Below are 15,180 nucleotides of genomic sequence, written 5' to 3' on the forward strand. Positions count from 1 at the left end.
GGCTTGTCTGTGTTTTGTCTCTTAGATAGAAAAGCAGCTGAATTTGGGGAAGTTTCATGAGTGGACAAGCTCTTCTAACATGATGGAAAGAGAAGTTGAAGTACATCTCCCCCGATTCAAACTTGAAATTAAGTATGAGCTAAATTCCCTGTTAAAATCTCTAGGGGTGACAGATCTCTTCAACCAGGTCAAAGCTGATCTTTCTGGAATGTCACCAACCAAGGGCATATATTTATCAAAAGCCATCCACAAGTCATACCTGGATGTCAGCGAAGAGGGCACGGAGGCAGCAGCAGCCACTGGGGACAGCATCGCTGTAAAAAGCCTACCCATGCGAGCTCAGTTCAAGGCGAATCACCCCTTCCTGTTCTTTATAAGGCACACTCATACCAACGCGATCCTATTCTGTGGCAAGCTTGCCTCTCCCTAATCAGATGGGGTTGAGCAAGGCTCAGAGTTGCAGATGAGGTGCAGAGACAATCCTGTGACTTTCCCATGGCCAAAAAGCTGTTCGCACCTTACACACCTCTGTGCCTCAGTTTGCTCATCTGCAAAATAGGTCTAGGATTTCTTCCAACCATTTCATGAGTTGTGAAGCTAAGGCTTTGTTAATCATGGAAAAAGGTAGATTTATGCAGAAAGCCTTTCTGGCTTTCTTATCTGTGGTGTCTCATTTGAGTGCTGTCCAGTGACACGAACAAGTCAGAGTAAAATTTTAAGGGATTAGATTTTCTTGACTTCTATGTATCTGTGAGATCTTGAATAAGTGACTTGACATCTCTGCTTAAAGAAAACCAGCTGAAGGGCTTCAACTTTGCTTGGATTTTTAAATATTTTCCTTGCATATGTAAATAGAATGTGGTGAGTTTTAGTTCAAAATTCTCTGTTGAGAATAATGAATGCATGAAATACCTTAAAGCTCTGTGAAGACTTGTAACATATGGCAGCAATCAAATGGCTTATAAAAGGATACTTTGAATGTGGAGAAATCTAATTCAGTCAATATTTCAGTGGAATTTTTGGCCAATTGCTTGAATTGAATTGAATTATACTACTCAATTAATAATAGATTTTCTCCTCCTCCTTCTCCCCTTCCTTCTTCCTTCTCTTCCTCCTCCTCCTCTTCTTCTTCTTCTTCCTTTTCTCCTCTTCCTCCTTCTCCTCCCTCTTCTTCTTCTTCCTCTTCTTCTTCTTCTTCTCCTCCTCCTTCTTCTTCTCCCCTTCCTCCTCCTCCTCCTCCCTCTTCTTCTTCTTCTTCTTCCTCTTCTCCCTAATCCTCCTCATCCTTCTGCTCCTCCTTCTCTCCCTCCTTCTCCTACCCATCTTCTTCTTCAGCAAGTAAAGTTTCAAAAGAGAAAAAGGCATAAGTCAATCAGAAGATTTTTGTTTTAAAGGAAGCCTCCTTTTATACTCAGGATAACATGGAGCAGTAATCAGATAAGAGCGGCTATTAAACATTTACTGCCTTCTCAGTGCCTTCTTGGTGAGTATTTTCTCCTGGAACTTCTTCAGAAGTCTGAGTAGAGCAGGAGTCCCCCACTTCTACCTTCCCTAGCCCCATCTTAGAAGAGGTGGCTGGAGGTCAGCCACTGCTTCCCTCCTAGGTGATAGGCAACATTCTTTTAGGATAAACGTGGTGGCAGCTAATGAAATCTTTTCCTTTGTCCTTGGGGCATTGAAGAATATGGCTTACTTTAATCTTCAATAAAGATATTATAAAATTGCAAGCAAGCAACAATCTCAGCAAAGTGTAAGACTGAAGAATACCTACTTATAATAGCATGCAACTTCCTTGCTGCACTGAATGGCTGTCTTGTTGCACGTGGTTGTCCCAGTGATTGTCTACCAGGCCCATTTGTCACATGGCATAAAGACAACAAGCTGTCTTGGCCAACATCACAGGATAATCCAAGAGTCCACAGGCACAGTGGGTTTAACTGTGGTAACATGGAGAGACATGAAGCAACAATGATGGGTGTAGGAAAAATAAGAATGGTTTTTGGTATCTACTTTTCATCCTAAACATTGTGAGGATGTCACCTGGAAGTGTGGGGGTCCTCTGTTTCTGTCTTTTTTGAGAGAAAGAATTTGGCCAAGAGAAAATTTAGCTAGGATACCGAGAGTTTATTGAATGAGAGTACACGCTAAGAGAGATGTGGGTTGTCCTGACTGGAAAACAGCCCATATAGTCCTGTGTTGTGGTTTTTATTATGTCAGACTTTTTCTTAAAGTTCCCACTATATATATGTTCACCACTGTCAATTATAAAACATATATATATATCTTTATATAATCTATATCTATATAGCTTTATCTATCTATCTATCTATCTATCTATCTATCTATCTATCTATCATCTATCTATCTATATCTCTCCACATATTAGGGGTGGGGAGAGACAGAGAGAGAGAGAGAGAGTTTAATTAAAGGAAATGACTCATGCAATTGTGGAGGTTGGCAAGTGCAAAATCTGCAGGGCAGGCTTGATACCCAGGGAAGAATTGATCCTGCAGCTTGAGTCTGAAAGCAGTCTGGAGGCAGAGTGCCCTCTTCTTCAAGACACCTTAATCTATCTTCTCTTAAGGCCTTCAACTGATTGCATGAGGTCTACCCACACTATGGAGGGTAATCTGCTTTACTCAAAGTGTACTGATTTAAATGTTAATTTTATCTAAAGTTGCCTTCACAGCAACATCCGGACTGGTGTTTGATCAAATACCTGTGGACCTAGCCAAGTTGACACATAGAATTAACCATCACAGGCACCAAGAGGGCAGAGAGGTGAATTTTCACCCTTCAAAGAGCTAACAGAAACTCTGCCTCTGCCAGTATAAACAATGTAACAAACCAGCAAGACTCATGGAAATAAGCCACAAAAGCAACCTTGCATTCCCCTCCTATTGTCCCTATAAAGCTGCTTAGAGGGAGACCCATCCCTAGCGCCAGCATGAAAACTCTGGCAGTCCTCATGGCTTTCTGGTTAAACTAAAATCTAGAAAATCTGTGATTGTTCCACATCACAAACATAATCAGATTCAGGAATTAAAAGATTTGGGCCCAGATAGTAATTTAAACCCTTACCATTCCCCGGGTGGTCTGGGGACCACAATACTGGTCTCATGGGAGCTTGTTAGAAATGGAAAGGCAAAATCTCTGGCTCCAACCCAAACCCACAGAAGGAATCAGAGCCTGCAGTTTAACAAGCTCCCCAGTTGATTTGTGTGCACATGACAGTTTGAGAAGCACTGATCCTAACTGCAAGCCTAATTTAATAGTGTATCTTCTTCCCTCCCACCAGCTGCAACAGGTGCAGGGAGAAGCCTGGGATCTAGAAGAGAGGGGTGGTGGTTTCCTCAGCCACCTGCTATTTCTGACTCCTAAGGAGAAGCAGTAAGGGAGAAATTGACAAGGGAATGAGACAGTCCTGCAGATTTACAAGCTGGTGTCATGCTCTGGACCTGACATTTTGCCTGTAGGAGCTGTTGTGGGTTCCCTGGACAGAGGGCCTCTCTGCTCTCTTCCTGCTGGTGAGCTGCTGGCCCCAGTAACATTCCCCACAACCATAATGATTAAGTTCCCTTTCCTTTTGGGCAGGATCTCTTCCTCTTGCTTGAGGTTTTTTGAATTTCTTGGCATTATTGGTTAATATTTTTCATCAGATTTATAGAGTGTTCCGTCATTATTTCCTGAAATATATTCATGTGTGTGTATGTACATATGTTTTTGCTAAAGTCAAAAACCGAGACTACTTTTGCACCAACTTAAGTACGTTTTTCTTTTTAAAAATATTTTACTGGCAACAGAGCCTGATCCCATGGAAGCATGGTTCTGGGGCTTTGCTAGGGTGCATCTAGATTAGCTGTTATTCGAGGGCCATGGCCAGCACCCTGCAGCCTGAGGGCCAAGTCCTGCCTTCCACCTAGTTTTGTATGGTTTTGAAGCTACCACTGGTTTTGTGTGGCCAGTGGTCAGCACTTGGAAGGAATAGCACTGTGAGCCACTAAGACACACTCTGGTGTTCTCTCCACTCTCAGTTCTCCTCTCTGCTCCCCATCCCCAGTGCCTGCTTCATCAGGAACCACATTATGTGGCAGAATCTCAGTCTATGAACCGGCGAATTACCAGAGACAGCCACACCCTCGAGGAGGAGAAAAGATCTGAATGTTGTTGGGGCTGAGAGAGAAACTGACCCAGGTGGTCGCACCCCTTCCCACCTGCCTACCTGGCCCACCTGGTCCCTACTCCTTGGGCACGTCATTCTTCATTCCAAAAGTGTTTCCAGCTGGTGGCAGCTGGGCACAAAATGGGTCACCTCCCAAGATGGCCTATGGGCAAATGGGGAGGGACAAGGTAAGAGTTAATTGAAGTATGTTTTGCCTTATGACCTGCACAAGTTTTAAAGAGTCTCATACCAAGTTTTGTTGGATTACCTACATATAGTCTAATGTCTCATTTGGAAACCAGCACCTAATTTATTTTGGTGCCTCACTTAAACTTAATTTGGCATCACGTTAGACTTGGCATTAGGTTGCATAATGCTGTTTACTTTTGTGGCAGACATATCAAAATCGTCAGTAACAGTGATATCTCACGCTGATTGGAATCTCTGACCAGAAGTTATAGATATCTTTGATGAAGCAAATCTGTGAAACTAAGGCAGTTTTGTGGATAAAATCTTTTAAAATATGGAAGAAAAATGATACAAATGGGTAAAAATTAAGAAATCGCTCATGTGTATAGATGCCACTGGACTGAGTTCATGACAAGAGAAGTGGAGGACTGAGAGAAGAGATTCCTAAATATCCTCACTTGTGTTATTGAGTTAAAGAGAAGCTGGGAAAGATTCAGAATAGCCCGCACAATATTGAAGAAGAAGAATAACGTTAGAGGATGGCTACCACCTGATTTCAAGACTTACATAAAGCCACAGTAATCAAGACAGTGTCATATTGTTGAAAGAATAACAAATAGGTCAGTGGAACAGAATAAAGAACCCAGAAAGAGACCCACACAAGTAAAATCAATTGGTCTTTGGTAAAGGTGCAAAACCAATTCAATGAAGAAAGAATAACCTTTTCAACAAATGGTGGTAGAACAACTGGATATCCACATGTCAAAAATAATCTAGAATCTGATTTTACATGCCTCACAAAAATTATCTCAAAATTGATCATTCACTTAAGTATAACATGCAAAACTACAAAACTTCTAGAAGATGACATGGGAGAAAATCTAGGTGACCTTTGGTTTAGCAATGCCTTTTTAGATACAATATCAAAGGTATGATTCATAAAAAAATGGATAATTTGGACTTAATTAAAATTAAAAACTTCTGCTCTCAAAAGACACTGTTAGAATAAAAACACAAGCAACAGAGTGGAAAAAATATTTACAAAACATATGTCTAATAAAAACAAAGCTGGTATTTAAAATATACAAAGAATTCTTAAAATTCAACAATAGGAGGCCAGGCATGGTGGCTTATGCCTATAATCCCAGCACTTTGGGAGGTTAAGGCAGACAAATTGCTTGAGCTCAGGAGTTTGAGACCAGCCTGGACGAGCAGAAAAGCGCTGTCTCCCATCCCCCGCCCCCCACCAAAAAAAATTAGCCAGGCGTTGTGGCACCTGCCTTAGTCCTAGCTGCTTGGGGGACTGAGGTGGGAGGCTGAGTTGAGCCCAGGAGGTAGGGGCTGCAGTGAACTAAGATCACAGCACTGCACTTCAGCCCAGGAGACAGAGAAAGACCCTGTCACCCCAACCACACACACACACACACACACACACACACACAAAATTAAAAATAAGAAAACAGTTAGATAAAAATGGGCAAAATATATGGACACCGTACCAGAGAAGGTACATAGATGGCAAATAAACAAATGAAAATATGCTGTACATTATCTGTCATTAGAGAATTGAGAATTAAAACCTATTAGGATGGCTAAAATCCAAAGCACTGACAACATCAAATGCTGGTGAGCATGTGGAGCAACCGAAACTATGTCACTCATTGCTTATGGGTATAAAAGGTGGTATTTTGGGTCAGTATTTTATAAAACGAAACATGCTATTGCCATACAATCCAGCAGTTGCACCCTTTGGTGTTTACCCAAATGACCTGAAAATTTATGTCTACACAAAAACCTGCACACAAATGTTTATAGCAGCTTTATTCATTATTGCCAAAAACTTGGAAGCAACCAAATGTCCTTCAATACATGAATGATTAAAAAACTGTGGTACATTTATGTAATGGAATATTATTCAGCAGTAAAAAGAAATGAACTACCTAGCCACGAAAAGACATGGAGGAACTTAAATGCATATTACTAAGTAAAAGAAGCCAGTCTGAAAAGCTGCATACTATATGATCCCAACTTAGAACATTCGGGAAAGACAAAACTATGGAGACAATATAAAGATTAGTGGTTGTCAGGGGACTAGGGAGAGGAAGGGAGGGATGAATAGGTGAAGCACAGAGGATTTATAGGGCAGTGAAACTATTTTCTATGATACTGTAATGGAAAATGCATGCCATTGTACATTTGTTAAAACCCATAGGATATACAACAGAAAGATTGAACTCTAATGTAAACTATAGAATTTAGTCAACAATACTCTATTTAGTTAATAGCTATCTAAATTAATAATAATATTAGTTCATCAATTATAACATATGTACAACACTAATGCAAAATGTTAATAGCAGGAAAAACTGGGAGGGAAGGACTAAGGGAGTATATGGGAACCCTATACTCTCTGCTCTATTTTTCTTTAAACCTAAAACTTCTTCAAAAAAATTAAGAATACTAATTTTTTCTTTTTTTTTTGAGATGGAGTCTCACTCTGTCACCCAGGCTGGAGTGCAGTGGCGTGATTCTTGGCTCACTGCAACCTCCATCTCCCAGGTTCAAGTGATTCTCCTGCCTCAGCCTCCAAGTAGCTGGGATTACAGGAGTGTGCCACCATGCCTGGCTAATTTTTCTGTATTTTTAGTAGAGACGGGGTTTCACCATGTTGGTCAGGCTGGTCTCAAACTCCTGACCTCAAATGATCCACTCTTCTTGGCCTCCCAAAGTGCTGGGATTACAGGCATGAGCCGCCGTGTCTGGCCAAGAATATTGATTTTTAAAGAAGGAAATTGGGAGTTTTGTGTGGGCAGAGCAAGATGTCAGAATAGAAGCCTATACCACTTGTTTCCCCTGCTGGAACACCAAATTTTAATAACTATCTGCACATAGAAAAGCACTGTCATGGCTGGGTGTGGTGGCTTACAACTGTAATCCCAGTACTTTGGGAAGCTGAGGCGGGTGGATCACCGGAGGTCAGGAGTTCGAGACCAGCCTGGCCAATACGGTGAAACCCATCTCTACTAAAAATACACAAAATTAGCCGTGTATAGTAGTGGGCACCTGTAATCCCAGCTACTCGGGAGGCTGAGGCAGGAGAATCGCTTGAATCCCTGAGGTGGAGGTTGCAGTTAGCCAAGATTGCGCCATTGCACTCCAGCCTGGGTGACATGAGCGAAACTTAGTCTAAAAAAAAAAAAAAGCACTGTCACAAGAACCAAAAATCAGGTGAGCAATCACAGTAACTGATTTTAACTTCATATCCTGGAAAGAGGAATTGAGGGGGGCAGGAGAGACAATCTTGAATCGCCAATGCCACCCTTTCCCAGTGCAACATGGAGAAAGAGTCTATGCCCTTGAGCGAGGGAGAGTGCAGCAACTTGGGATTTTACATTGAATTCAGTACTGCTCTATCACAGTAGAGAATAAAGCTTAGTAGAGAATAAGGCCGTGCTGGGCTCAGCCAGCTCACCCTTGCCCGAAGTGAGCATTTGGACCAGCCCTGGCCAGAGGGGATTCACCCATCCCTGTGGTTGGAACTTGAGCTTCTTGGCAAAGCCTTGCCACCACAGGCTGAAGTGCCTTGGGGTTTTAGGTAAGCTTGAAAGACAATGTAGGACACAAGGACTGCAATTCCTAGGAAATTCCTAGTGCTAAGCTGGGCTCAGAGCCAGAGGTCTGGAGTGGCACGTGACCTAGGGAGACACTAGCTTCTAAGGGAGTGCTGATGTCACCCCTCCCCCGACCCCAGGCAGTGAAGCTCACAGCAATAAAAGTGATTCTTTCCTTTTATTTAGCAAGAAGAGAACAAAGACCAAAGAGGACTTTGTCTTGCATCTTGGATACCAGCTCAGCCACAGTAAGATAGGGCACCAGGCAGAGTCGTGAGGCCCCCGTTCCAGGACCTGGCTCCTGGACATTTCTAGAGACAACCTGAGCCAAAAGGAAACCTGCTACCTTGAAGGGAAGGACCAGTGCCTGGCAGAATTCATAATCTGCTGACTAAGGAGCCCTTGGTTCCTGAATAACCAGCAGCAATACTCAGGTAGTACACTGTGGGCCTTGGGCTCTGAAATGTGCTGACTTCAGGTGAGCCCAAGCACGTCCAGCTGTGGTGGCTATAGTGAAAGGCACCATCTTTTTGAGAAGCAAAGGGGAAAGTAAAGGGGGACTTTGCCTTGCACCTTAGGTACCAGCTTGGCCACAGTGGAGTAGAACAACAAGTAGGCTCTTGGGGTCCCTGAGTCCAGGCCTAAGCTCTTGGACGCCATTTCTGGATCTACCCTAGGACAGACAGGAGTTGACTGCCCTGAAAGGTGAGTCCCAGGCTTGGCAGTATTTACCACAAGTGGACAAATGAGCCCTTGGGCTTTAAGTGAACATCAGCAGTGGCCTGACAGAACCTGTGTGGATCAGTGGTGGTGGTCACCACAGGGAGAGGCTCCTCCTCTGCCTGTGGAAAGGGGAGGGAAGAGCAAGAAAATCTTTGTATTGTGATTTGAATGACAGCTTAGCAGCAGTAGAATATCAAGTAAGTTGCTAAGGTTTTTCACTCCAATCTCTGGCTCTCAAACAGCATCCATGGACATGCCTGCAGCTTGGAGGAACTTGTTGCTGTGAAGGAAAGGGCCTTGGGCAATACCCAGTGCTATGTTGGCTTCAGGTGCTGACCCACCACGGTCTCACTGGTGGTGGCCACAGGGATGCTTGCATCACCACACTCTCAGTTTAAGATGGCTCAGTACAGAGAGAGAGAAAGAGAGAGAGAGAAAAAGACAGAGAGAGAGACAGATAGGTAGATAGAGAGAGACAGACAGACAGAGAGATACACACAGAGACAGACTCTGTTTGTTTGGGAGAACGTAAGGGAAAAGAACAAGAGCCTCTGTCTGGTAATTCAGAGAATTCTTCCAGGTCTTATTGAAGACTGCCAGAGTGGTACCTCTATGAGTCTGCAAAACTGACAGCATTATGGGGCTTCAGGTCCAATCCCTTCAAATACCCTGAAAGCCTCCTCAAGGACAGCCAGAAATAAGCTCAGACTGTAAAGACTACAGTAAATACCTAGCTTTTCATTGCTTAGACACTGACAAATATCTATAAGCATCAAGACCATCCAGGAAAGCAAAACCTCACCAAATGAACTAAATAATGAACCAGGGACCAATTCTAGAGAAAGAGACATATGTGACCTTTCAGAGAGATAATTCAAAATAGTTGTTTTGAGGAAACTCAAAGAAATTCGAGATAGCCTAGAAAGGGAATTAAGAATTCTATCCAATAAATTTAACAAAGAGATTGAAATAATGAAAAAGAATCCAGCAGAAATTCTTGAGTTGAGAAATGCAATTTGCCATCATGAAGAATGCATCAGAGCCTTTTAATAGAATTGATCAATTTAATAGAAGAAAGACTTGGTTAGCTTGAAGACAGGCTGCTTGAAAATACATGGTCAGAGGAGACAAAAGAAAAAAAGAGTAAAAAAGAATGAAGCATGCATACCAATCTAGAAAATAGCCTCAAAAGGGCAAATCTAAGAGTTATTAAACTTAAAGAAAAGGTAGAGAAAGAGATAGGGGTTTATTCAAAGGGATAATATCAGAAAACTTCCCAAATCTACAGAAAGATATCAACATTCAAGTACAAAGTTATAGAACACCAAGCAGATTTAACCCAAAGGAAACTATCTCAAAGCATTTAATAATCAAACTCCCAAATGTCAAGGATAAAGAAAGAATCTTAAAAGCAGCAAGAGTAAAGAAACAAATAACATACAATGGAGCTCCAAAATGTCTGGCAGCAGACTTTTCAATGGAAACATTACAGGCCAGGAGAGAGTGGCATGACATATGTAAAGTGCTGAAGGAAAAAAATCTTTTATTCTAGAATAATATATCCAATGAAAATGTCCTTCAAGCATGAAGGAGAAATAAAGACCTACCTAGACAAACAAAAGCTGAGGGATTTCATCAAGACCCAACCTGTTCTACAGGAAATACTAAAGGGAGTTCTTCAGTCTGAAAGAAATGGATGTTAATGAGCAAGAAGAAATCATCTGAAGGCACAAAACTCACTGGTGATAGTAACCACAAAGAAAAACAGAATAGTGCCCTGCATAGTGGCTCACGCCTGTAATCCCACCACTTTGGAAGGCTGAGGTAGGAGGATCAGGAGGTCAGGTGATTGAGACCATCCTGGCTAACATGGTGAAACCCTGTCTCCACTAAAAATATAAAAAATCAGTCGGGGGTGGTGGCACGTGCCTGTAGTCCCAGCTACTTGGGAGGCTGAGGCAAAAAAATCACTTGAATCTGGGAGGCAGAGGTTGCAGTGAGCTGAGATTGTGCCACTGCACTCCAGCCTGGGCAACAGAGCAAGACTCTGTCTCAAAAAAGAAAAAAAAGAAAAAAAGAAAAAAAAGAAAAAAAGAAAAAAAAAGGAAAAAAAACCAGAATAGTAAAGCACTGTAACTGTGGTGTGTATACCACTATTCTCTTAAGTAGAAAGATCAAATGATGAAACAATAAAAAATAATAACTTTTCAAGACATAGATGGTACAATAAGGCATAAATAGAAACAAAAAAAAGTTAAAAAGCAGGAGGACAAAGTGAAAGTGTAGAGTTTTATTAGTTTTCTTTATGGGTGTTTGTTTATGCAACCAGTGTTGACTTGTCATCAATTTAAAATAATGAGTTAAAATATAGTATTTGCAAGCCTCATGGTAACCTCAAAAAAATACAAAGAATACACAAAAAATAAAAATCAGGAAATTAAAGCATACCACAAGAGAAAATCATCTTCACTAAAAGAAGACAGGAAGGAAGGAAAGAAGGAAGAGAAGAGCACAAAACAACCTGAAAAGAAGTAACAAAATGGCAGGAGTTAAGTCTCTACTTATCAATAATAACATTGAATGTAAAAGAACCAAACTCTTCAATCAAAAGACATAGAGTGGATGAATGGATGAAAAACAAGACCCAGTGATCTGTCACCTACAAGAAACACACTTCACCTATAAAGATACATATAGACCGAAAATAAAGGAATGGAAAAAGATATTCCATGCCAATGAAAATCAAGAAAGAGCAGGAGTAGCTCTACTTATATCAGACAAAATAGACTTCAGGACAAAAACTGTAAGAGACAAAGAAGCTTAATATATAATGGTAAAGGGATCAATTCAGAAAGAAGATATAACAACTATAAATATATACATGCATCCAACACTGGAGCACCCAGATATATAAAGCTGAAGAGAAACATAGACTCCAGTACAATAATAGCTGGAGACTTCAACACCCCACTTTCAGCACTGGACAGATTATCAGACAGAAAATCAACAAAGAAATATCTGACTTAATCAGCACTACAGACCAAATGGACCTAATAAATACTTAGAGAACACTTTCTCCAATGGTTTCAGGACATTATTCTTCTTCTCAGTACATGGATTATTCTCAAGGACAGACCGTATGTTAGGTCACAAAACAAGTCTTAAAACATTCAAAAAAATTGAAATAATATCAAGCATCTCCTCTGACCACAATGGAATAAAACTAGAAATCAATAATAAGAGAAATTTTGGAAACGATTCAAACACATGGAAATTAAACAATATGCTCCTATGAAACTACTACAAGAAAACATTGGTGAAATGTTCCAGGACATTTGTGTGGGCAAAAATTTCTTGATTAATACTCCACAACTACAGGCAACCAAAGCAAAAATGGACAAATGGGATCATATCAACTTAAAAAAACTACTGCACAGCAAGGGAATCAATCAACAAAGTGAAGAGATAACCTACAGAATGGGAGAAAATGTTTGCAAACTACCTGCCTGACAAGGGATTAATAACCAGAATGTATAAGAAGCTCCAACAGCTCCCTATAGGAAAACAATCTAATATGCTGATTAAAAATGGGTAAAAGAGGCCAGGCGCGGTGGCTCACGCCTGTAATCCCAGCACTTTGGGAGACCGAGGCAGGTGGATCACGAGGTCAGGAGATCGAGACCATCCTGGCTAACACGGTGAAACCCCGTCTCTACTAAAAATACAAAAAATTAGCTGGGCATGGTGGTGGATGCCTGTAGTCCCAACTATTGGGAGGCTGAGGCAGGAGAACGGCGTGAACCCGGGAGGCGGAGCTTGCAGTGAGCCGAGATAGCGCCATTGCACTCCAGCCTGGGTGACAGGGTGAGACTCCGTCTCAAAAAAAAAAAAAAAAAAAAATGGGTAAAAGAATTGAACAGATATTTCTCAAAAGAAGACATACAAATGGCAAACAGACATATGAAAAGGTGCTCAACATCACTGATCATCAGGGAATTGCAAATCAAATCTCATTCCAGTTAAAATTGCTTTTATTAAAAATTCAGGCAATAACAAATGCTGGCAAGGATATGGAGAAAAGGGTATCCTCATACACTGTTGGTGGGAATGTAAGTTAGTACAACAATGGAGAACAGTTTGGAGGTTCCTCAAAAAACTAAAAATTGAGCTACCATATGACTCAACAATTCCACTACTGGGTATTTACCCAAAAGAAAGGAGATCAATGTATCTAAGAGGTATCTCCACTCTCATGTTCGTTGCAGTACTGCTCACAATAGCCAAGATTTGGAAGCTACCTAAGCATTCATCAACAGATAAATGGATAAAGAAAATGTGATACTTATACACAATAGAGTACCATTCAGCTATAAAAAAGAATGAGATTCTGTCACTTGCAACAACATGAATGGAACAGGAGGTTACTGTGTTAAGTGAAATAAGCCAGGCACAGAAAGACAAACATTGCATGTTCTCAATTATTTGTGGAATCTAAAAGTCAAAACAATTGAACTTATGGAGATAGAGAATAGAAGGATGGTGACCAAAGGCAGGGAAGGGTAGTGGGGGGTTGGGGAGGAGGTGGAATGGTTAATAGGTACAAAGATATATAGTTAGAAGAAACAGATAGGACCTACTATTTGAAAGCACAACAGGGGGACTATATTCAATAATAATTACATTGTATATTTTATAATAACTAAAATACTATAACTGGATTTTTTGTAATGCATTTATCCATTATGCATTGAGGGGATAAATGCTTGAGGGGACAGATACCCAATTTTTCATGTGATTTTTACACACTGCATGCCTGTACCAAAATATCACATGTGCCCTATGAATACATATGCCTACTGTGTACCCACAATTTTTTTTTAAATTTTAAAAAGGAAGTTGGAAAGAAAGTGGAGAGAAGTTCTCCTTGACTTGGATTTCAAAAAACAAAAGACAAGTCTTTATTTTTTTCCTCATTTGTTCATGAGTAATATTTTTTTATCTCTATTGTTCTTATTTCTTCTGACACCTAAAGTTTTTGAGTTTATTAATAAATTTTTTTCCTTCTTACTGGACAAACACTGAGCCCCCAAATCCATGTTTGGTACATATGACATTATAGTGACTCAGGAAAATTGCTGCTTCCCTGTGACATGACAGCACTCACACCCACACCACTAATGGACAGGAAGCACGGTGTTTTCCCGTAGGCAGTCAGCAGCATCAAACCAGATTCTTAGTCACAGGGCACCAGTGAGGCATGGAAAGGGCATAGTGCACACAAAAGGTAACTTTAATGAGGTGTTTCTGCTCAGAGGCTCCTCCAGGGTAGCTTGATATAAATTTAAAAGACAAAGTGAAAAGAAGTCACCATTTGGGCAGTGGCACAGTAAGTGTCTGTGTACCTACTGCTCAGTCTAGTTTTTTCCTTCTACTTCTTTTAGATCTGTCATCTTTTTTTTTTTTTTTTTCTCAGAAATTTTCAGGAGCAGAATAGAATGGCAAAAGTGAGGACTTAATGGAGAGCACTTTCTGGGGACAAAAACCTCGGAAACTCCTGCCCTTGGAAAATCTAGTTCCTTCCCCACATGTTGTCCCTTGAAATATCTGAATTAACAGGTGACTATATGCCTGGGATTCCTGCCTTGGTCCTGGTCTACTCCTGTTGTCCTGGTGTAATGATCAATAGCTTCCCATTTCACTCTCAAAAGTGTCTTGATTTGGAGGAGAAATGATATGGTCACCTAACCTACTGGATATTATGCCATGGTTGGAGGCTGCTGTATCTATTGGCAACTGGTTACAAAAGGCAGCAGGAAAAAGGGCTGCTAGTAAGAAGCCCTAGTTATCTTGGCAACAGCAACCCCTGACACACTCTACTAGTCACCCAATTCTGCGCCAGTGTTTGTAAAGAAGCTTTATAGTAAGTTTTGAAATCAGGTTGTGGCATCCTCTGACTTTGCTCTTCTTCAATATTATCTTGGCTATTCTGAATCTTTTCCAACTTCCTTTTAACTCAATAACACAAGTGAGGATATTTAAGAGTCTTTATTTTCTCAGTTCTCCACCTCATTTTGTCATAAACTCACGCCAGTGGCATCTATACACATGAGTGATTTTCTAATTTTTCTCCACTTTTATTATTTTCTTCCATGTTTTGAAACATTTTATGCAGAAAACTTATGTAGTTTTACACATCACACTCTCTTGACCTCTGTCTTCTTCCTGTGGTACCTTAGTTTTGTGGAGGAAGCTTCCCATTTTATCCTATCCACTGATGGCACTTGTTCCTTCTTTGTGTCGACAGAGAAAGCAGAGATCAATGAGGTACCCAGCTCGGCCTCAACAGGACCCAAAAAGGAACATACATCCCTAGCCAACAATAGATTTACTGCCCAAGAGTAAACAGCTTTAAAAGATTCTCATTTTTAAAATTCATTGACACTCTTATTCAATTTCATTTATTTTTTGAGACAAGATCTCACTATTTTGTCAAGG

The 15,180-nt window shown here is 40.8% G+C and overlaps 1 protein-coding gene across 2 annotated transcripts in view; it reads left to right on the forward strand.

Annotated features, from left to right (window-relative positions):
* The window catches only part of SERPINB11 (serpin family B member 11), a 40,499-nt gene extending 39,517 nt beyond the window's left edge, over positions 1-982 (forward strand). For both annotated transcript variants that reach the window (XM_063653320.1, XM_054461194.2), the window contains one exon: positions 26-982. In XM_063653320.1, coding sequence (XP_063509390.1) covers positions 26-430 — 405 coding nt within the window. In that variant the 3' untranslated portion in view covers positions 431-982. The remainder of the gene's footprint in view (positions 1-25) is intronic.
* The last annotated feature ends 14,198 nt before the right edge of the window (positions 983-15,180 follow it).

The sequence above is a fragment of the Pongo pygmaeus genome, chromosome 17 (assembly GCF_028885625.2).
Source record: "Pongo pygmaeus isolate AG05252 chromosome 17, NHGRI_mPonPyg2-v2.0_pri, whole genome shotgun sequence".
NCBI lineage: Eukaryota > Metazoa > Chordata > Mammalia > Primates > Hominidae > Pongo > Pongo pygmaeus.